The sequence below is a fragment of the Callorhinchus milii genome, unplaced genomic scaffold (genome assembly GCF_018977255.1).
Source record: "Callorhinchus milii isolate IMCB2004 unplaced genomic scaffold, IMCB_Cmil_1.0 Scaffold7, whole genome shotgun sequence".
NCBI lineage: Eukaryota > Metazoa > Chordata > Chondrichthyes > Chimaeriformes > Callorhinchidae > Callorhinchus > Callorhinchus milii.
In genome coordinates, this window is record NW_024704748.1 from 27763094 (window position 1) to 27784211 (window position 21118).

The 21118-nt window shown below is 54.6% G+C and overlaps 1 protein-coding gene across 1 annotated transcript in view; it reads left to right on the forward strand.

Moving 5' to 3' along the window:
- The first annotated feature begins 12 nt into the window (after positions 1–12).
- The window catches only part of cfap43 (cilia and flagella associated protein 43), a 33195-nt gene continuing 12089 nt past the window's right edge, over positions 13–21118 (forward strand). Inside the window, exons 1-16 of the mRNA XM_042337013.1 lie at positions 13–101; positions 840–943; positions 2045–2197; positions 2418–2584; positions 4343–4495; positions 4620–4750; positions 5203–5371; positions 5696–5839; positions 9492–9569; positions 10690–10815; positions 11038–11142; positions 11860–11976; positions 12643–12843; positions 13354–13560; positions 19551–19640; positions 20602–20682. Coding sequence (XP_042192947.1) covers positions 2074–2197; positions 2418–2584; positions 4343–4495; positions 4620–4750; positions 5203–5371; positions 5696–5839; positions 9492–9569; positions 10690–10815; positions 11038–11142; positions 11860–11976; positions 12643–12843; positions 13354–13560; positions 19551–19640; positions 20602–20682 — 1893 coding nt within the window. The 5' untranslated portion in view covers positions 13–101; positions 840–943; positions 2045–2073. The remainder of the gene's footprint in view (positions 102–839; positions 944–2044; positions 2198–2417; positions 2585–4342; positions 4496–4619; positions 4751–5202; positions 5372–5695; positions 5840–9491; positions 9570–10689; positions 10816–11037; positions 11143–11859; positions 11977–12642; positions 12844–13353; positions 13561–19550; positions 19641–20601; positions 20683–21118) is intronic.

Here is a 21118-nt window from a genome sequence, read left to right on the forward strand (position 1 = left end):
GCCACGTCGGGGCACCTGTACTATATTGACCTGACGACGGTGGAGTCCCCACGGCTGGTACAGAGGACCTTCCTGAACAACAAGCCCATCACCTTCCTCCAGTGAGTAAAACTCCTATTACACACCACCTCTCCCCCCCGTGAGTGCAGCTCCCATTGCACCCCCCTCCCCGTGAGTGCAGCTCCCATTGCACCCCCCTCCCCGTGAGTGCAGCTCCCATTACATCCCTCTCTCAGTGAGTGCAATCTCCTATTGTGGAGCCCTGTAGTTTAGTGGTAAAAACAAGCGAGTGACCTGGGTTCGATTCCTGGCGGGGCAAAACCTTAGCCAAGTTTCCTTACTCCACACCCCTCTTATTAACTAGCAGTAAGTAGGAACCCAGTTGTTAGTCGATTGTCGGATCACTTTCCAGGGGTAATAATCCCTTAAGTAAATAATAATAATTTGGTCACTCAATCCACAACTGTTTGTGGAACGCTGCTGTGCGCAATTGGCTGCTTCATTTTGCCCACAAAATCTATAGTTAATTCATTTTACAGTATATTCCGTGAAGCGCTTTGAGACGTATCAAAGACGTGATAAGGCACTGTATCAAATGCAAGGATTATTATACCCCCCCCACCCCCCCAGTGAGTGCAGTCTCACTTCATGGCTGTGTTGGGGATGTAGAGCTGTGCACAAACTGGCTGCCGAGTTCACCTACAAACACTATGGTAACACACACAGGAGTGCTGGGAGCAGGTCTGCTGCTGTGTGCAAGGCTATTGTTCTTATTACACAAACCCCAGGTCACAGCTGTGTGTGCGTGCGTGTGTGCGTGCGTGTGTGTGTTACGGCAGGTACGACCAGATCGGCCGCTTCCTGGTGACCGCGGGGCCGAGCGGCTATATTTTCATCCTCGATTCCAGACCCTCCAAACACTTCCGGGTGCTCGGCTACACAGGTACTCCTCCCCCTGCTCATGCCCCCGGCTCACCACCCCCGCTCCACCACTCCCCACAACACCCTGCCACTTACTCCCCACACAACTCCCCCCCCGCTCACCTCCCACCCAGCTCACTCCCACCTCGCTCACCCCCCCTGCCGCCCACCACACACCCCCACACGCCACCCCACAACCCCCACCCACCGCTCACAACCACCCCACCGCCACCCCCACTCACCACCTCCCACCGCTTGTGATGGCTCCTCGGTGCCTGGCTGACTGCGGTGTGTGTGTGCTGGCTGTGGTGTGTGTGTGTGTGTGTTTGCTGGTTGGATGGCTTGGTGTGTGTGTGTGTTTGCTGGTTGGTTGGATGGCTGTGGTGTGTGCGTGTTTGCTGGTTGGATGGCTGTGGTGTGTGTGTGTGTTTGCTGGTTGGATGGCTGTGGTGTGTGCGTGTTTGCTGGTTGGATGGCTGGGTGTGTGCGTGTTTGCTGGTTGGATGGCTGTGGTGTGTGCGTGTTTGCTGGCTGGCTGGCTGTGGTGTGTGCGTGTTTGCTGGCTTGCTGGCTGTGGTGTGTGCGTGTTTGCTGGTTGGATGGCTGTGGTGTGTGCGTGTTTGCTGGTTGGATGGCTGTGGTGTGTGCGTGTTTGCTGGTTGGATGGCTGTGGTGTGTGCGTGTTTGCTGGTTGGATGGCTGTGGTGTGTGTGTGTGTTTGCTGGTTGGATGGCTGTGGTGTGTGTGTGTTTGCTGGTTGGATGGCTGTGGTGTGTGCGTGTTTGCTGGTTGGATGGCTGTGGTGTGTGCGTGTTTGCTGGCTGGTTGGATGGCTGTGGTGTGTGCGTGTTTGCTGGTTGGATGGCTGTGGTGTGTGTGTGTTTTTTGCTGGTTGGATGGCTGTGGTGTGTGCGTGTTTGCTGGTTGGATGGCTGTGGTGGTGGTGTGCGTGTTTGCTGGTTGGATGGCTGTGGTGTGTGCGTGTTTGCTGGTTGGATGGCTGTGGTGTGTGCGTGTTTGCTGGTTGGATGGCTGTGGTGTGTGCGTGTTTGCTGGCTGGATGGCTGTGGTGTGTGCGTGTTTGCTGGCTGGCTGGCTGACTGTGGTGTGTGTGTCATGCCAGATGTGAGCAGTGAGATCGTGGGGCTGTCGATGGCCTATGAGAAGCTGAGGAGGAAGGCGACGGCGGTGGCGCTGGCCACGCCCTACACGATGGACGAGGTGGTGGGTGGCCTGAGCTTGGACCTGTTCGAGGTGCCCGGAGAACTGCTAGCAGGTACTCGCCCACTCCCCACTGCAGAGGCAGCACAGCCAACGAGATGTGGGTCTGTAATGAGGGATTGTAATGAGGGACTGTAGTGTGGGGCTGTGATGTGTGCTGCAATAGAGACTGTAGTGTGGGGCTGAGATGTGGGACTGTAATGAGAGACTAATGTGGGGCTGTAATAGATGAGGCTATTATGTATGTAATTGAATCATGTCTGTCTCTGTACCAGACTATTCTCAGGCCACCAATTATCGGGGGGAGTTGGCCACGAGCACCATTAACAAGCTGAAATGCCAGCTGGATTTCCCCCTGACCTCAGTCGCTCTGCACCACAATAACCATATCTTTGGCTATTGCAACGCCACCAAATCCATCCACAAGTTCCTCATTACAACGGTACCTCCATATCACTGTCACTGGCTCTATGTGTCTCCTTCAGCTGTCACAGTCTCTCTGTCTCTGTCACACTCTGTCTCCCTCACTCTGTCTCCCTTCCTCATCCTGTCTCTCCTTCGGCTGCCACTGGCTCCCCGTGCCTCTCACGCTCTCTGTGTCTATCACACACTCTGTTTCTCTCACACAGTCTGTGTCTCTCACACTCTCTGTGTCTCCTTCAGGTGTCACTGAGTCTCGCTGTCTCTTTCACACACTCACTCTCTCACACATTGTCTCTCTCACTTTCTGTATCACACACTCTGTGTCTCCTTCAGCTGTCACTGGGTCCCTCTCCCTCTCACACTCTCTGTCTCTCCCTCTCACACTCTCTGTCTCTCTCTCTCACACTCTCTCTCTCTCACACTCTCTCTCTCACACTCTGTCCCTCACACTCTCTGTCTCTCTCACACTCTCTCTGTCCCACACACTCTGTCTCTCTCTCTCACACACACTGTCTCTCTCTCACACACACTGTCTCTCTCTCACACACACTGTCTCTCTCTCACACACTCTGTCTCTCTTACACTCTCATCGTCTCTCCTCTCAAACTCTCTGTCTCTCAACAAGAACAACAAAATTACACGTGTAAAGCACCTTTCATGTCGGGAGGACGTACCAAGGTGCTGGACTGACAGAGTTACGGATCCGAGCTTGGGGAAGGTGGAGGGCAGTGGGGGGAAGCAGGGAGATCAAAAGCCCGGTCGAAGAGGAGGATCTTGTGATGGGTCCTGATGGGGGCGATGCAAAGGGACTGTGGGATGGAATTCCAGAGGGTGGGGGCAGAAGGCCCGCCCGCCCAGCAATAATGGGGCAAGTGAGGCGGGGGACATGAAGCAGGCCGGAGCCCGCTGAGCGGAGAGAGCGAGCAGGATGGCAAGGGGGTTAGGAGGTTGCACCGGGAGGGGATGAGCGAGACCATGGAGGGCTTTGAAGGTGAGTGTGTGAGAGAGAGACAGGATCTTGAACTGTATCCTCTGTGTGATGGCAAGTCAGTGGAGTTGGGCGAGGATGGGGGTGAAAGAGTCGCGGAGCCTGGTGTAGGAGAGGACATGGGCTGCAGTGTTCTGGATGATCTGCAGCCTGTGGAGGAAGGAGTTGGGGAGGCCGACAGGCAATGAGCTTGCATCGTCGAGCCTGGGCGGAGCGGTAGGATTTGACATGGTCCAGCCAGATCTGCCGGTGGACAGTGAGGTTTGATTTAAGCCAGATGTGCTCAGCGGCATGCACCTATGCTCTTAGGGAGCAGAGGTGGCTGGTGTACCGTGGTGACTTACGTGAATAGGAGACGGTTCGGGAGGAGACGGAAGCGAGGGAATCGAGAGTAGAGGAAAGGGAGCTGTGGAGAAGAGTGACCGAGGAGGATAGGTCGTTGAAACACTCACACAGAGATCTTACACAGTCTCTCTCACACTTTCTCATACTCTCTCTCACACACACATACCCTCGCTCTCTCACGCACACTCTCTCACACACTCATTCTCATGCACACTCTCGCACACTGTCTCTCACACACACACACTCTCTCACACTGTCTCTCTCACACACACATACCCTCGCACTCACACACTGTCTCTCTCACACACACATACTCTCGCACACTGTCTCACACGCACACATACCCTCGCTCTCTCACGCACTCTCTCACACTGTCTCTCTCACACACACATACTCTCGCACTCTCGCACACTGTCTCTCTCACACCATCTCTCTCGGGAACAGGACGAGGCACGTGGTATATTCTCGCTGATGCCACAGGTGAAAGTAGAGGGACACCAGTTGGCGCCAGGGCGGTTGCTGCTGTCCCCGAGCTGCCAGTGGCTGCTGTCAGTGGGCAGGGACGGCTTCCTCAAGATCAGAGATATTGGCAAACTGGTGAGCGCCGTCACAGCATCACTCAGCAACACCACGACAACACCGCAGCAGCACTGCAGAAGCACACCGCACCTGATGGCACCTGACTATAGCGATGTGTGACCTCTAGCTGTCTGTCACACAGGAGAAGAGTCTGAAGATTCAGTGTCATTCCTACCGCACTGAGGGAATTCGCACCGTGGCCTTCGCCTTAGACTGTCAGCACCTGGTGACCGCCGGCCTGCACGATGGAGCCCTGGTGTGTCTGGCCACCAGGTGAGGGTGGGGTATGTGTTTGTGTGTGCTTTCCTGCGAGGCCCACCCTCTCTGTTAGTTAGTGCTTTGGCTGCAGGGTTACCAGGGGCTGAGGGGGAAGATTCCCGTCCCCAGTGACTGGTCGGCCCTTCCAGGACCTGCTGATGAGCCGGGCCGGGCTGTGCTGCCATCAGCAGTGAGTGCCCTGGGATACTGCGGCCCCTCCTGGCTCAGGAACCGGACTAGAGACCGGCACAGAGTGGGGGCTCGAGAGAGAGAGAGAGAGATACCGGCACAGAGGGGGGGGCTCGATTCTGATATTCCATTGCCAAACATGTCACCTTGGGGCCAATTCAGCTAACCTCCCCCCCACAACACATAGATACGTGCAAAACATGTAACATGCAAACTCCTGTCATATACACACACAAAAATGCCTGACATATGTGAAGCACTTGCGCTGTAATTGCCAGGTTTGAAATGGTGGTGACCCCCAAGTCCAAGGCAGCGCTGGAATACAGCCGCTCACTCAGTAACGTGCTGGAGAAGTTCTACACCAGCGAGGACAGGGTGCTGAGAGCCATGGCCGACTGGATCATAGCCAACACCAGCCAACACAAGCAGAGACAAATCTCCATCTTGGTGAGCTGATAGATACAGCCCCCGCTAGCCAGCCTGCACACACACTGTACACACACACACACACTATACACACACACACACTGTACACCCACGCACACTGTACACACACTCACTGTATTCACACACACTATTCACACACACACAGTACTCATACACGCACTGTACTCACACACACACACACACACACTGTATGCACACACACGCTGCACACACACACTGCACACACACTGTACACACACACACACACTGCAACACACAACTGCATGGCTGGATTGCCCATGGGTTCGTGCCCCAAACTGTCCCTCTCTCTCTCTCTCGTTTCAGTCGGACACCAATTTAACATTTGAGGAGGATGCTGACGGTCAAGTATCTCCCACTAGCAACTCCACTGAGCAACCCTTCATCCACAGCTCCTCCATCTGGGAGGGTGGCTGGGATACCACCTGGCTCCAGAGGAAGATGGAGAAGGTGAGCAGACGGTGCTGTGCGACTGAGACTTCAACCTCCACTTCACCCCCTCCTGCTCCACCTCCTCAGACTTCTCCTCTCCTCTCCCAACCTTTCACTCCACATCCACTCTGCTACCCACCCCCACAGTCACCCACTCGACCTGGTGATCACCCAGGGCCTCAGCATCTCAGATGTCACCATCATTGACAAGGTCATCTCTGACCTCCATTTATTCTCCCTCAACTCCCATATCCCTCTCCCCACTGCCACCAAACCTACCGCTGTTTTCTACTGCCCGTGGAAGAAGATTTCCCCGCAGTCCCTCTCCGCTGCCCTGGAGTCCTCTGATATCCTCCTCCTCTGGCCCACCTCTCGCACCAACCCACTCGCTGTGCTTACTCTTCTCCACATGCGGGCTGCCGAACGCACCTGGCTCAAATCCGGCCTAACTGTCCACCGCCACATCTGGCTGGACCTCATCAAAACCTATTGCTCCGCTCTCACCTCAGCCAAATCATCCTTCTATTCCAGGTTAATCCTGGAGGCAAAGGGCAACCCCAGGCTCCTGTTCTCCACCATCAACCGGCTCCTCTGCCCTCCCTGCCACGGCTCACAGATTCTTTCCTCTGACTCTCACTGCGAGAAAATGCTGGACTTACTCGAGTCCAAAATCGAGGGAATCCACTCAGCTACCACTGCCCCCCAAACTTCCACCCTCTCCCTACTCCCACCCCACACTCTGACAATTACCCATCCCTTCTTCCACACCTTTGAACCTGTTACCTGTGAAGCGCTTTCTTCCACCTCCAACGTATTGCCCGTCTCCGCCAATACCTCTCCCCAAAAGCCGCTGAAACCCTGGTCAATGCCTTTGTCATCTCTCGGCTGGACTACTCTAACGCCCTCCTCGCCGGTCTCCCATCCACTACCATCCATAAAATCCAAATCATTCAAAACTCTGCCGCCCACATTCTCACCCGCACAAAACTCCACTCCCCGATCCCCCCAGTCCTGGCCAGACTGCACTGGCTGCCTATCCCAGAGAGGATCGATTTCAAGATCCTCACCCTTGTATTCAAGTCCCTGCACTCTGCACCCCTCGACCTTTCTGACCTCTCTCCTCAAAACAGTACCCGTTGCCTTCATTCCTCCGGGTCTGGCCTCCTGCTCGTCTGCCGAGTCCTCCGCTCCACCCTCAGCGGCCGTACCTTCAGCCACTATCCCCCGAGGCTCTGGAACTCCCTTCACCTCGCTCCCTCCCTTCCCACTTCAGGTCTCTGCTGAAGACCTTTTCAACCGCGCTTTCGGTCAGCTTCCCCCCCTCCCCCTGGCTCAGTCCCAGGATCCGTTACTGTGAAGCGCTCTGAGACGCCGTCTGGCATGGAGGGCGCTATATAAATCCAAGTTGTTGTTGTTGTCACCCCCTCCTCTGTCTTCACCACTGTAACCTCCATGAAGCCCACCACCTGCTCCATGGACCCTATCCCCATTCCTCTCCTTAAATCCCAGCTCCATGTCCTTGCCCCACTACTCACCGACATCATTAACCTCTCCCTGTCATCTGGGACTATTCCTTCCCCCCTTAAAACAGCCACTATCAGCCCCACCTTGAAGAAACCTTCCCTTGATCCATCACAGCTATCCAGCGACCGGCCCATCTCAAATCTCCCCTTCCTATCCAAAGTCCTTGAAAGAACCGTTGCCTCCCAGCTTCGCTCTTTCCTCTCCTCTCACTCCATCCATGAACCCCTCCATTCGGGTTTCTGTGCTGCCCACAGAATGGAAACTGCTCTGGTCCAGGTCATAAACGACATCCTGACCAGGGCTCCATCTGCCTCCTCGTCCTCCTCAACCTCTCCGCTGCTTTTGACACAGTGGACCACTCAATCCTCCTCCACCGCCTCTGCTTCCACCTCAACCTCAAGGGTCTGTCCTTGACTGGTTCAGGTCCTACCTTTTACACTGCCTCCACTTCGTCGTGGCAAACGGCTCCTCCTCCAGCCCCCGCACTGTCTCATGCGGTGTTCCTCAGGGCTCTGTCCTTGGTCCCCTCCTCTTCACCCTCTAAATACTCCCCCTTGGTGACATTATCCGCAGACATGGGGTAAATTTCCACATGTGTGCAGATGACACTCAACTCTATCTCTCTGCCTCCACTCTCAACTCCCAGGACTACTAGCGTCCTAACCAAATGCCTGTCCGACATCAAGTCCTGGACGAGGGACAACTTTCTCCAACTGAACGTCAGCAAGACCGAGGCCCTCCTGATTGGCTCTCGCCAGCGCCTCCGCAACTCGGGCACTGGCAGCATCAGCATCAACAGCTGCACACTCAACCTCACTAAGCCAGTCAGGAACCTGGGGGTCTTGTTTGACCCTGAACTGTCCTTCTCCTCCACGTCCACGCCATGACGGCACTGCCTATCACCACCTCCACAACATTGCCAGACTCCGCCACTGCCTCACCCCTCAGGCCCCCAAACCCTCACCCACACATTAGTCATCTCAAGGCTCGATTACGGGAACCCCCTCCTCATCGGCCTTCCCAACTCTTCCCTCCACAAGCTGCAGATCATCCAAACTCTGCAGCTCGTGTCCTCTCACGCACCAGTGACCCCATCACTCCCACCCTCGCCCGACTCCACTGGCTCCCCATCCCCCAGAGGATCGGGTTCAAGAAACCTTGCCCTCACTTTCAAGGCCATTCATGGCCTTACCCCCTCCTACCTCTCTGACCTGCTGACTCCCTACCAACCTGCTTCGGCTGCTCCATATCTCCCGCCCTACCATCGGTGGCCGGGCTTTCAGCCTCTCTGCCCCGACACTCTGGAACTCCGTCCCATAGTCCCTTCCCCTCGCTTCCTCCCTCACCTCCTTCAAGGCCGGTCTCAAGACCCTTCTCTTCGGCCGTGCTTTTGGTCTCCCTTCCAGCTCTCTGCCTTCCCTCACCTCTACACCACCCCTACCCCATGCTCGGGCCCGACACCTGACTGTACAGTGCTTTGGGACGTCCTTCTGACATTAAGAGGCGCTCTATAAGTGTAATTTTGTTGTTGTTGTTGAGATACTGTGCATGACCGCAATGCTGTATGTACTCTGTGTGTGTGTGTGTGTGCGCTGTGCATGTTGAGATATGTGTGTGTGTGTATATGCGTTGTCTGTGGGCTGTGTGTCTTGAGTGCTGTGTGTGCGCGCACGCTGTATGCGTGCACTGTGTGAGCACTGTGCTCTGTGTGCACTGTTTGCGTGCATGCTATGTGTGTGCGTGATATGTGTGTGTGCGCGCGTGTTGTGTGCTGTGTGTGAGCGTTGTGTGTGTGCACGCCGTGTGCATGCGTGCGCTGAGTGTGTGAGCGTTATGTGTGCGCCCGCGCTCTGTGTGTGAGCGCTGTGTGTGCACTGTGTGTGTGCTATGTGGGGGCTGTGTGTGAGCGCTATGTGTGCTGTGTGCACTGTGTGAGCACTGTGTGCTTTCTGTGTGTGAGGACTGTGTGGGCTGTGTGTTTGCGCGTTGTGTGCGAGCTCTGGTTGTGCTGTATGTGAGGACTGTGTGTGAGCACTATGTGCGCTGTGTACATCTGCGCACTGTCTGTGCACTGTGTCCGCGCACTGTGTGCGAGCGCTGTGTGTGTGCTGTGCTCTGATGGACAGTGTGATAATTTCTCCCTCAGGCTATCTGGTTGGACAATCGGAAGAACGCAGAGGAGAAGGCGAGCCTGCGGAAGGGAATCCACCAGCTCCGCAGCACGGTCAGGCCCCAGCCCGGCCCCCGCCCAGTCCGGCCACGCCCAGCCCGGGCCCAGCCCAGCCCCCACCCAGCCCGGCCCCCGCCCAGCCCGGCCCCCGCCCAGCCCAGCCTCCACCCAGCCCGCCCGCCAGATAATCAGAACACTGCAGCTCGTGTCCTCTCCTGCACAGGACTCCGTGACCCCATCACCCCCACCTTCGTTCAGCTCCACTGGCTCCCTATCCCTCAGAGGACAGAATTCAAAATCTTCATCTGCACCTTCAAGGTCTTCCATGACCTTGCCGCCTCCTAACTCACTGACCTGCTAACTCCTTATCAACCTGTCCACTCCCTCTGCTCAGCAGACTCCGCAAGTCCCCCGCCCAGCCAACCCCACCATCGGTGGTCCTTTAGCCTCTCTGCCCCCGCCTTTGGAACTCCATCCTACATTCCCTTCACCTTGGAGTGTGGCTGGTTGGTGTGTGTGTGTGTGTGACATGTGGCTGGTTGGTGTGTGTGAGAGACATGTGGCTGGTTGGTGTCTGTGTGTGTGTGTGTGTGTGTGTGTGTGTGAGACATGTGGCTGGTTGGTGTGTGTGTGTGTGACATGTGGCTGGTTGGTGTGTGTGTGTAACATGTGGCTAGTTGGTGTGTGTGTGTGTGTGTGAGACATGTGGCTGGTTGGTGTGTGTGTGTGTGTGTGTGTGACATGTGGCTGGTTGGTGTGTGTAACATGTGGATAGTTGGTGTGTGTGTGTGTGTGTGTGAGACATGTGGCTGGTTGGTGTGTGTGTGTGTGACGTGGCTGGTTGGTGTGTGTGACATGTGGCTGGTTGGTGTGTGTATGTGTGTGACATGTGGCTGGTTGGTGTGTGTGTGTGACATGTGGCTGGTTGGTGTGTGTGTGTGTGACGTGGCTGGTTGGTGTGTGTGTGTGTGACGTGGCTGGTTGGTGTGTGTGTGAGACGTGGCTGGCTGGTGTGTGTGTGTGACATGTGGCTGGTTGGTGTGTGTGTGACACATGGCTGGTCAGTGTGTGTGTGACATATGGCTGGTTGATGTGTGTGTGAGACACGTGCTAGTTGGTGTGTGTGTAACACGTGCCTGTTTGTGTGTGTAACGTGTATGTATTGTGTGTGTAGATCCAAGAAATGATGCAGGAGAACGAGGAGTTAACGGAGATCAAACAGTTGGATCGTCAGGAATTCAACCTGAACCTGGAGGAGCAGCAAGAGCTGCAGAAGCAAGGGGAGGAGCAGGTGGCCAAGGTACAGGGGTCTGGGGGCTTGTGGCTAGGATTAGGCCAGGGCTGAGGGCCGGGGTGAAAGGCACGCTACAGGGCTTCACTCTCGCGGCTGCGGGATGGGTTGGGGGATAGGGTTTGGGGGTTATGGTCTGGGGGCTATGGATCAGGGTTGGGGGCTGAGCTCTGGGCTGGGGCTGGGCTATGGGCCGGGGTACACACACTAATAGGGTGTCACTGTCACAAGGTGCGGGAGGAGATCGAACTGGACCAGTTGGCCAATCAGTACCTGCGTCAGGTAGTGAAGAGGGAATGCTGGGATAAGATGACTGTGAAGGGACGATCGTTAGAGGTAAGTCAGTGACCCCAAAATTGACCTTCACGCTGACCCAACACACTGCCCCTCACGCTGACCCACAGATGATGGGGGTGAGGGCGATAGGGAGGAGCATCGATTGCCATTTCCATTCTCTGAAATTCCATCCCCGGGTCTCTAACTCCCCACTTCCTCCATATCAAGGCCTTGCTGATGAGTGTGTTAACTGGATGAGCAGTGGGGGGGAGGGGATGGCAGTGGCGGGTGTCAGTGGGGGATGTCATGGGGGGCGGTGCCAGTGGGGGGGATATCAGTGGGAGATGTCATTGGGAGGGAGTGTCAGTGGGAGGGGGTGTGAGTGGGGATAGCTGTCAGTGGGGTGGGGTGTCAGTGGGAGGGGGGGTGAGTGGGGATAGCTGTCAGTGGGGTGGGGTGTCAGTGGGAGGGGGGGTGAGTGGGGATAGCTGTCAGTGGGGTGGGGTGTCAGTGGGAGGGGGGGTGAGTGGGTATAGCTGTCAGTGGGGTGGGGTGTCAGTGGGAGGGGGGGTGAGTGGGGATAGCTGTCAGTGGGGGGGGGTGGGGATAGCTGTCAGTGGGAGGGGGGGGGGGTGAGTGGGGATAGCTGTCAGTGGGGTGGGGTGTCGGTGGGAGGGGGGGGTGAGTGGGGATAGCTGTCAGTGGGGTGGGGTGTCGGTGGGAGGGGGGGGTGAGTGAGCGTCAGGGCTCTGATTGACCACAATTTTACCCTTTCAGGCCTTCCACTCAGGGCTGGAGGTGACCAATTACCCAATGAGGTCCCAGGACGAGGGGGAAATGAAGCTACTGAAGAGAATCCTTCTCCTGAGGAAAACCGAGATCGCTGACCTCACGGTGACCGGCAGTCCCTGTGCTCCCCCCACCCCGTCCCAATGCTCCCCCCTCCTGTCCCAGTTCCCCCCACCGTCCCAGTCCTCCCCCTCCCGTCCCATTGCTCCCCCTTCTCCCGTCCCATCGCTCCTTCTCCCGTCCTCGTGCTCCCCCCCACTCCCATCCCAGTGCTCCCCCTACCTCTCATCCCATTTCTCCCCCCCACTCCCGTCCCAGTGCTCCCCCCCCGTCCCAGTGCTCCCCCCCCGTCCCAGTGCTCCCCCACTCCCGTCCCAGTGCTCCCCCACTCCCGTCCTAGTGCTCACCCCTCCCCCCCCGTCCCAGTGGTTCCCCCCCCCACCCCGGTCCCAGCGCTTCCCCCGTCCCAGTGCTCCTCCTCTCCTCCCCTCACCAACCCCCCCAGGGTGGCTGCATGGTTGGTTGAGTGAGGGGTGTTTGGAAGGGTCATTGTCCCAGCAATGAGACAGTAACAGTGTGGTGTTCACCGTCCTGTTTTGTTTGTGTCACGAACAAATGAGATGTCTTTCTGTTGGGAAATATTATCTGGGGATAGATACAATATATAGTTTGAGGCAAACATGTCAAGAAACTGCCAGGTTGGTGGAAGGTGAAATAGATGGACCTTGGTCTTCTTTCACATAGCTAATTCTTATGTTCTTCTATCCTCAGGCTCGCAAAGAGATTGTGGAGATTGCGGTGAAACCGGAGAAGGATGAGGAGGAGGGTGATGAGGAAGATATGACAGAGAGCGAGAGCACGGCTCTGCTGGGTAGCCTGAGTGGGGAGTATGGCTTGAGTAACCCCCACTTGTACAGCCAGTTCCACATGCACACCAAGGAGGAGCGTCTCAACCAAATCTGTATGCTGAAGGTCAGCCTTGCCCAGGTCCTCTCGCTTGTGAGGCGAGTGTTCTAACCACTGCATTGCAGGACCGTACACACTGTGTGGCATTACTCTGTGCTTGTTTTGGCACTGCTGTGAGTGTTGCTTTAATAATAATAAAATGATAATAATCCTTGCATTTGATATAGCACTTTTCACGTCTTCTCGACGTCACAAAGCGCTTCACAGAATAGACTGTAAAGTGAATTGACTGTATATTTGTGGGCAAAGGCGACAGCCAATTGCGCACAGCAATGTCCCACAAACAGTCGTGGATTGAAAATGACCAATTTATTATTGTGTTTGGTTTTGGAGGGATTATTATTAGGCTCTGTGTGGAGTAAGGAAACTTGCCCAAGGTTTGGCCCTGACCTGCCTGGAATTGAACCCAGGTGTCTCGCTTGCAAAGCGAGTGCTCTAACCACTGAGCTACAGGACTTTGAGTGTGAACCTGTCTCCCTCAGTCAGCAGTGACACTGGCTGCTTGTCTCTCCGCAGAATATTATTCACAACATCAAGATGGAGTTTAACAAGGAGTTTGAGGTTGTTTACAAGCAGAAAGAGCAGGAAATTGCTCGGGTCACCTCCAAGAACAATCGCATCCTGGAGATCATGGACCAGCTCGGCATAAAGGAGGATATCTCAGAGCCCCACATGAGCAACAATGAGAAGCCAGAACGAGATCTTGAAGTCCAGGACTCTGAGGTAATGGTGATCAGAGCCTCTCCCACCCCCAGACTCTCTCCCACCCCAGCCAGAGCCTCTCCCACCCCCAGCCAGAGCCTCTCCCACCCCCAGACTCTCTCCCACCCCCAGAGCCTCTCCCACCCCCAGCCAGAGCCTCTCCCACTTCCAGAGCCTGTGAGCCATGTGTTGCTGGCCTCAATCAGTGACTGGCTTCATGGCTGTTTGTGGGACATTGTTGTGTAAATATAGGCTGTTACAATCGCCCATAACACACACAGTCGTTTCAGTGGAGTAGCAAATGTGTGGACTATCACTGTTAATATTATTTATATTATTATGATGAATCCAGATTTTATGTGATTTCCTGTGCGCTGCCCTGTCTGTGTGTTTGTGTGTGTGTGTACCCAGATACTACAACAACAACAACAACAACAAGATTCCATTAATAAAGCGCTTTTCACGTCAGGAGGACGTTCCAAGGCGCTGCACAGTTGGGTCATGACCCGAGCAGGGGGGAAATGGTCAGGGTGAGGGGAGGAAGGGAGGGAGCGAGGAGGGGGGAAATGGTCAGGGTGAGGGGAGGGAAGGGAGGGAGCGAGGAGGGGGGAAATGGTCAGGGTGAGGGGAGGGAAGGGAGGGAGCAAGGAGGGGGGAAATGGTCAGGGTGAGGGAGGGAAGGGAGGGAGCGAGGAGGGGGGAAATGGTCAGGGTGAGGGAAGGGAGGGAGCGAGGAGGGGGAAGAGAGTCGAGAGAGGAGCTGAAGGCACGGTCAAAGAGAAAGGTTTTGAGACCGGCCTTGAAGGAGGAGAGGGAGGAAGCGGCGAAGGCACTGGGGATAGAGTTCCAGAGCCTCGGGGCTGAGAGGCTGAAGGCCCGACCACCGATGGTAGGGCGGTTGGGGCGGGGGATGTGGAGCAGACCGGAGCCAGAGGAACGGAGGGTACGGGCAGGTAGGTAGGGGGATAGTAGGTTGGAGAGGTAGGAGGGAGCGAGGCCGTGAATGGCCTTGTAGGTGAGGATGAGGATCTTGAAATCAATCCTCTGGGGGATGGGGAGCCAGTGAAGGCGAGCGAGGGTGGGAGTGATGTGGTCCCGAAGCCTGGTGCGGGACAGTACACGAGCTGCAGAGTTCTGGATGACCTGCAGTGTGGAGGGAGGTGGCAGGAAGGCCGCGAGGAGAGAGTTCCCATAGTCCAGCCTTGAGGTGACAAAGGCGTGAACCAGGGTTTCAGCAGCGTGAGGGGTGAGGTAGTGCCGTAGTCTGGCGATATTCCGGAGGGACTACCTGTGGGCTGCCCTGACTGGCTGTGACTGTGTGTGTGTGTATCTGTCCTCAGATAGTACCTGGGGTCTGCCCTGACTGTGTGTGACCATGTATTTGTGTGACTGTGTGTGTGTTGTGATTCTGTGTGTTTCCGTTATTGTCTTCAGATAGCACATGGGGGCTACCCTGATTGTGTGTGTGTGTATGTGTATGTGTGTGTGTCTGTCTGTCCTCAGATAGTAACTGTAGGCTGTCCTCCACCTCCACCTAAACTCCCCCTGCACTACTTCTGCCGACTTCACTGCCCTCCTCTCCTCCATTAACCTCACCCTTCACATAAACTCACCTACCCACAACCGTGGTCATGCCCTTGACCTCGTTATCATCCACGGCCTTGACATTTCCGACCTCAGCATTGTGGACAAGGCCATCTCGGACCACTTCCTCATCTCCTTCTCTCACATGCTTCTCTCCTCCACCAAGCCCTCAACCATCCTCTACCGCCCTTGGAAAAGGCTACCCCCTGAGACCCTCACAAGGGCCCTCACTTCATCAAATAACCTATCCCTCTGGCCTTCCACCCGCGGAGATCCTGAAGCAGCCGTCCAGCTGCTCCATGATCGCCTCTCCTCCACCTTCAACTCCCTCATCCCCCAGAAATCCAGAACCATCTGGAGTCCTGTAGCTCAGTGGTTGGAGCACTCGCTTTGCAAGTGAGAGACCTGAGTTCAATTCCAGGCAGCGGGAAACCTTGGGCAAATTTCCTTACTCCACACAGAGCCTAATAATACTCCCTCCAAAACCAAAAACAATAATAAATTGGTCATTTTCAGTTTGTGGGACATTGCTGTGTGCAATTGGCTGCCGCGTTCGCCCACAAATATACAGTCAATTCACTTTACAGTGTGTTCTGTGAAGAGCTTTGTGACGTCGAGAAGACGTGAAAAGCGCTATATCAAATGCAAGGATTATTATTATTACCAATCCCACCCGATCCCCCTCGTACAACAACCATCTCTGCTCCCTAAGAACCCAAACCCGGCTGCTCGTGCGCAGATGGCGGAAAACTGGCCCTGACAGTCCACCGCCAACTGTGGCTTGAGCATCTCCACAGCTACTGCCGTTCCTTGACACCAGCTTTTACTCCAACATCATCTTGGAGGCTAAACACAACCCGAAAGATCTTTTTTCCACCACCCACTAACTCCTCCGTGCCCCCCCCCTCAGGCCTCCTCAATCTTCATATCCAATGCTAAGTGCGAGGAGGTCATGGACTTCTTCTCATCTAAAATCCACCATCTAAAATCTAAAACATCCACCAGGCAGCCTCATCCACCTGCCCCTTGTCACCCACCACCATGCCCTCTCTGTCCCTGTCACCTTCCCCATCATCTGCTCCTACCACCACCCCCATCCTACATTCCTTCCTCCCCATCTCTCCCTCCTCCCTCTCACCCTCCATCACCTCCATGAAACCCACCACCTGCTGCCTCGACCCCCTCCCCACCAACTTGCTGGTCACCCAGCTCCCCCTCCTCTGCCCACTACTGGGTGACGTCATCAACCAGTCCCTCTCCTCCGGATCAGTCCCTGCCCCCCTCAAAACTGCTGTCATCACCCCCTTCTCAAAAAAACCCTCCCTAGATCCCTCAAACCCCAGCCATTATGGCCCCATTTCTAACCTGCTCTTCCTCGCATAAGTCCTAGAACGCATTGTTGCCAATCAACTCCACGCACACCTCTCCTCCCACTCCCACTTCGAACCCCTCCAGTCCGGTTTCCGCCCACAGTACAGAGACTGCACTTGTGAAAGTCACAGACGACATCCTCTCTATCTGTGACCAGGGCTCCCTCTGCCTCCTTGTCCTCCTGGACCTCTCTGCGGCTTTCGACACAGTCGATCACTCCATCCTCCTCCACCGCCTTTCCTCCCATCATCCACCTCAGTGGGACCATACTCGCCCGGTTCGAGTCCTACCTCACAAACCGCCAGCAATACATCTGCACAAATGGCTTCTCCTCCCGCTCCCCTGGTTACCTGCAGGATACCCAAGGATCCTTCCTTGGTCCCCTCCTCTTTCTGATCTACATGCTCCCTCTTGGGGATGTCATCCACAGACATGAGGTACATTTCCACATTTACGCGGACGACACCCAACTCTATTTTTCCACCTCTCTTTGCGACCCCCAGTCCCCTGATGTTCTGTCAGCTGCCTGTCAGATCTCAGGGGCTGGATGAGCGCAAACTTCCTTCAACTGAACATCGACAAGACAGAAGCCATACTCTTTGGCTCTCGTCAACGTCTCAAATCCCATGGCTCTCCTCCTCCATCTACCCGACCTCCCCCTAAAACTCTCCGAACCCGTACGCAACCTAGGCGTCAGGTTGACCCCCAATTATCCTTCCTCCCCCACATCCGGTCCCTCACCAGCACCGCTTTCTTCCACCTCGGATGCATCGCCCGTCTTCTCAAATACCTCCACTCTTCAAAAGCTGCTGAAACCCTGGTCAATGCCTTTGTCATCTCTCGGCTGGACTACTCTAACGCCCTCCTCGCCGGTCTCCCATCCACTACCATCCATAAAATCCAAATCATTCAAAACTCTGCCGCCCACATTCTCACCCGCACAAAACTCCACTCCCCGATCCCCCCAGTCCTGGCCAGACTGCACTGGCTGCCTATCCCAGAGAGGATCGATTTCAAGATCCCTGCACTCCTCTGCACCCCCCTACCTCTCTGACCTCTCTCCTCAAAACAGTACCCGTTGCCTTCATTCCTCCGGGTCTGGCCTCCTGCTCGTCCGCCGAGTCCTCCGCTCCACCCTCGGCGGCCGTACCTTCAGCCACTATGCCCCGAGGCTCTGGAATTCCCTTCCTCACTCCCTTCACCTCGCCCCCTCTCTTCATATTTTCAGGTCCCTTCTGAAGACCTTTCTTTTCGACCGCGCCTTTGGTCACCTTCCCCCTGTTGGAGATAAAGGGATTCCCCTATAGTATGCTCTTCTTTACACACTGTTAAGCCCACTGTCTTATAATAAAAGAATTATTGCACCATTTTGGATTGTCGGGTCATATTCCGAACTGCGGGATCGGAAATCCCAACAAATTGGTGACCACGAAGGGACCCGACAAGCAATAAGGCTATTTTTTATTCAAAGTGATAGACAAACCCACCCACACATGGTAGCGCACTTAGTGGATCACACTCTTGTGGTTGTTGGTATCTCGGGTATTCTATTGTCGAGATGACTGATGTGAAAGAGCGAAAATTGAAAGATAATTTTCAACAATGGCTGAATAAATATGAAGAGAAAATATGCAAGAAAACAGGCCTAAAACTAGAGGACATACGTGAGGAAATGAGCCAGAAAAATGGTATAGAATGGTTAGAGGAAGAAGTGTCAGTAGGTAACATCAAAATTGGGGAAAAAGATGTAAAAACTTTTTGAAATACTGGATGTTGAGGGAATACAAGTGTAAAGCCTTTGAGTTAAAACAACTACGAGATTGTAAGGATACGGAGATAGAGGATCTGAAACTTAAAACCAAACAATTACAAGACAGTAAGGACCAGGAAATAGGGGGTATGAAAACTAAGACAAAACAGCTCAAAGAAGTGATGACAGAAATACAAAAAGGTTTAAAGATCACTTTGTCAGACAAAAAGGACATGGAGGAAGAATTGTGGAGCATGGAAGGAGTATGTGAGAATCAGGAAAGAAAGATAATAGAATTAACCTCCACCTTACACATAATGCAAGGCGAAATCAGCCGAGCCAAGCTAGAGAGAGGACAGCATGAAGAAAGGAGAATAGCGCTGCATCCAGTTGAATGCAGCCAATGGAGCAGTTAACACCTTAATTAACCGACCTTCAGCCACTGAGACAGATCACACTCAGTGTGGAAAAGAAATAGAGAAACTAAAGGAGATGCTAACGGGCAAGCAGGCTATAGTATGGGCCATTAAGACAGAGGGAACAATTGGGAATAATCGAAATGTCAAAACCGCCATAGACAAAGTAGATAAAATATATTCGGATATGTGGATGGAAGAATCAGGAAAGTCAGTAGCGGTCATCACTACTACTCGGAGCCGGGTTCACCCAATGCAGACGAGGAGTCAGGTGTCTGATGGGGAAGATCAGCAAGAGGCTTTTCAATAGGGAGGAGACACATAGTCAGGCACTAAGACCCGAGGAAGTAGTGGCTTATGTGCAAGAGTTCGGCACGATCACAGAACAAACTCGTCCCACTGAGTTGAATCAGCAATACGAGCTGTTTAGAGATTGTCACCTCGAATTGGAGGAAAAAGACTTTAAAAGGATACTGTTATGTGCGATCAAGTTGAAAGTACGAAAGCGCTTGCCGCGGAATAGTTTGAAGCCAGAAGTGGGTGGGACGGCGTTTTTAGGGGTGGTTAAGACCACGTTGACAAAAGGAAAAGCCTGGAACATAAGCCAGGGGATTCGTTACTGTGAAGCACTCTGAGACGCCGTCCAGCGTGGAGGGCGCTATATACATCCAAGTTGTTGTCCTGATTCTGTGTGTGTGTTTGTGTGTCTATGACTGTCCTCAGACAGAACATGGGGGCTGCACTGACTCTGTGTTTGTGTCTGTCCTCAGACAGTAGCTGGGGGCTGCACTGACTGTATGTGTGTGTGTGTGGGTGGGTGTATGTGTCTGCGTCTGTCCTCAGACAGTAGCTGGGGGTTGCACTGACTGTGTATGTGTGTCTGTACCCAGATAGTGGCGGAGAGATACCTGACCCCGGAGCAGCAGCGCAGGCTGCAGGAAGAGGCCATCGCAGAGGAACAGCGACGATTGGCGGCCAAGGTAGGGCATGGTGACCGGCACCAAGGAGACCTGAGGGGACTGGCCGTAGACCAGCGATCAGGGACCAAGGGGGCTGGGGCTGGGCTGCTGTGTGAGGTGGTTATTGTGGTGTGTTGTGGGTTGGGAGGTGCTGCCAATGTTGAGGGTGTGGTTGTGTGTCGAGGTGTGTGTGTGACTGACGGTGTGAGTCAGTGTGTGTGAGAGGGTGTGAATTAGGGTGTGTGTGAGAGGGTATGAGTCAGGGGGTGTGTGTGAGGGTGTGAGTCAGGGTATGTGTGCGAGGGTGTGAGTTAGGGTGTGTGTGTCAGGGTGTGTGTGTCAGGGTGTGAGTCAGGGTGTGTGTGTCAGGGTGTGAGTCAGGGTGTGTGTGTCAGGGTGTGAGTTAGGGTGAGGGTGTGAGTCAGGGTGTGTGTGAGGGTGTGAGTCAGGGTTTGTGTGTCAGGGTTTGTGTGTCGGTGTGAGTCAGGGTGTGTGTGTGAGGGTGTGAGTCAGGGTGTGTGTGTGAGGGTGTGTGTGTCAGGGTGTGAGTCAGGGTTTGTGTGTCAGGGTGTGTGTGTGAGGGTGTGAGTCAGGGTGTGTGTGTGAAGGTGAGAGTCAGGGTGTATGTGTGAGGGTGTGTGTGAGGGTGTGAGTCAGGGTGTGTGTGAGGGTGTGAGTCAGGGTGTGTGTGAGGGTGTGAGTCAGGGTGTGTGTCAGGGTGTGAGTCAGGGTGTGTGTGAGGGTGTGAGTCAGGGTGTGTGTGTGAAGGTGTGAGTCAAGGTGTGTGTGAGGGTGTGAGTTAGGGTGTGTGTGAGGGTGTGAGTTAGGGTGTGTGTGTGAGTCAGGGTGTGTGTGAGGGTGTGAGTCAGGGTGTGTGTGTGAGGGTGTGAGTCAGGGTGTGTGTGAGGGTGTGAGTTAGGGTGTGTGTGTGAGGGTGTGAGTCAGGGTGTGTGTGTGACAGAGGTAAGTTCTGTCTCCTCAGGCTGACAATCTGCGAGAGCGAGCCCTGCAGGACATGATGGGGGGAGTACTGGAGGTGAAGAAGTCCGACATTCTGAAGATGGTGAGGACCTCGGTTCCTGTTACTTGCACTCGTTCTGCTTGTTAAATCCCTCCCGTGTATCCCACAGTCTCACTCTGACAGCTTTTAAACCTGACAAACATCTCCATGTCTGTAGCATATCACAGCCACGAGATTCCTTCTGCTATAAGTCTGAATATTTACAACAACAACAACAAGATTCCATTTATAGAGCGCCTTTCACGTCGGGAGGACGTCATGGACAGTGTAGAGGGAGCTTAACCCTGACCTGAGAGTGTGGACGCACAGTGTAGAGGGAGCTTTACTGTGTCTCTAACCCTGACCTGGGAGTGTGGACACACAGTGTAGAGGAGCGTTACTGTGTCTCTAACCCTGACCTGGGAGTGTGGACACACAGTGTAGAGGGAACTTTGCTGTGTAACTGTGTGTGGCTGGGCTGGGATAGTGTGGGTATGTG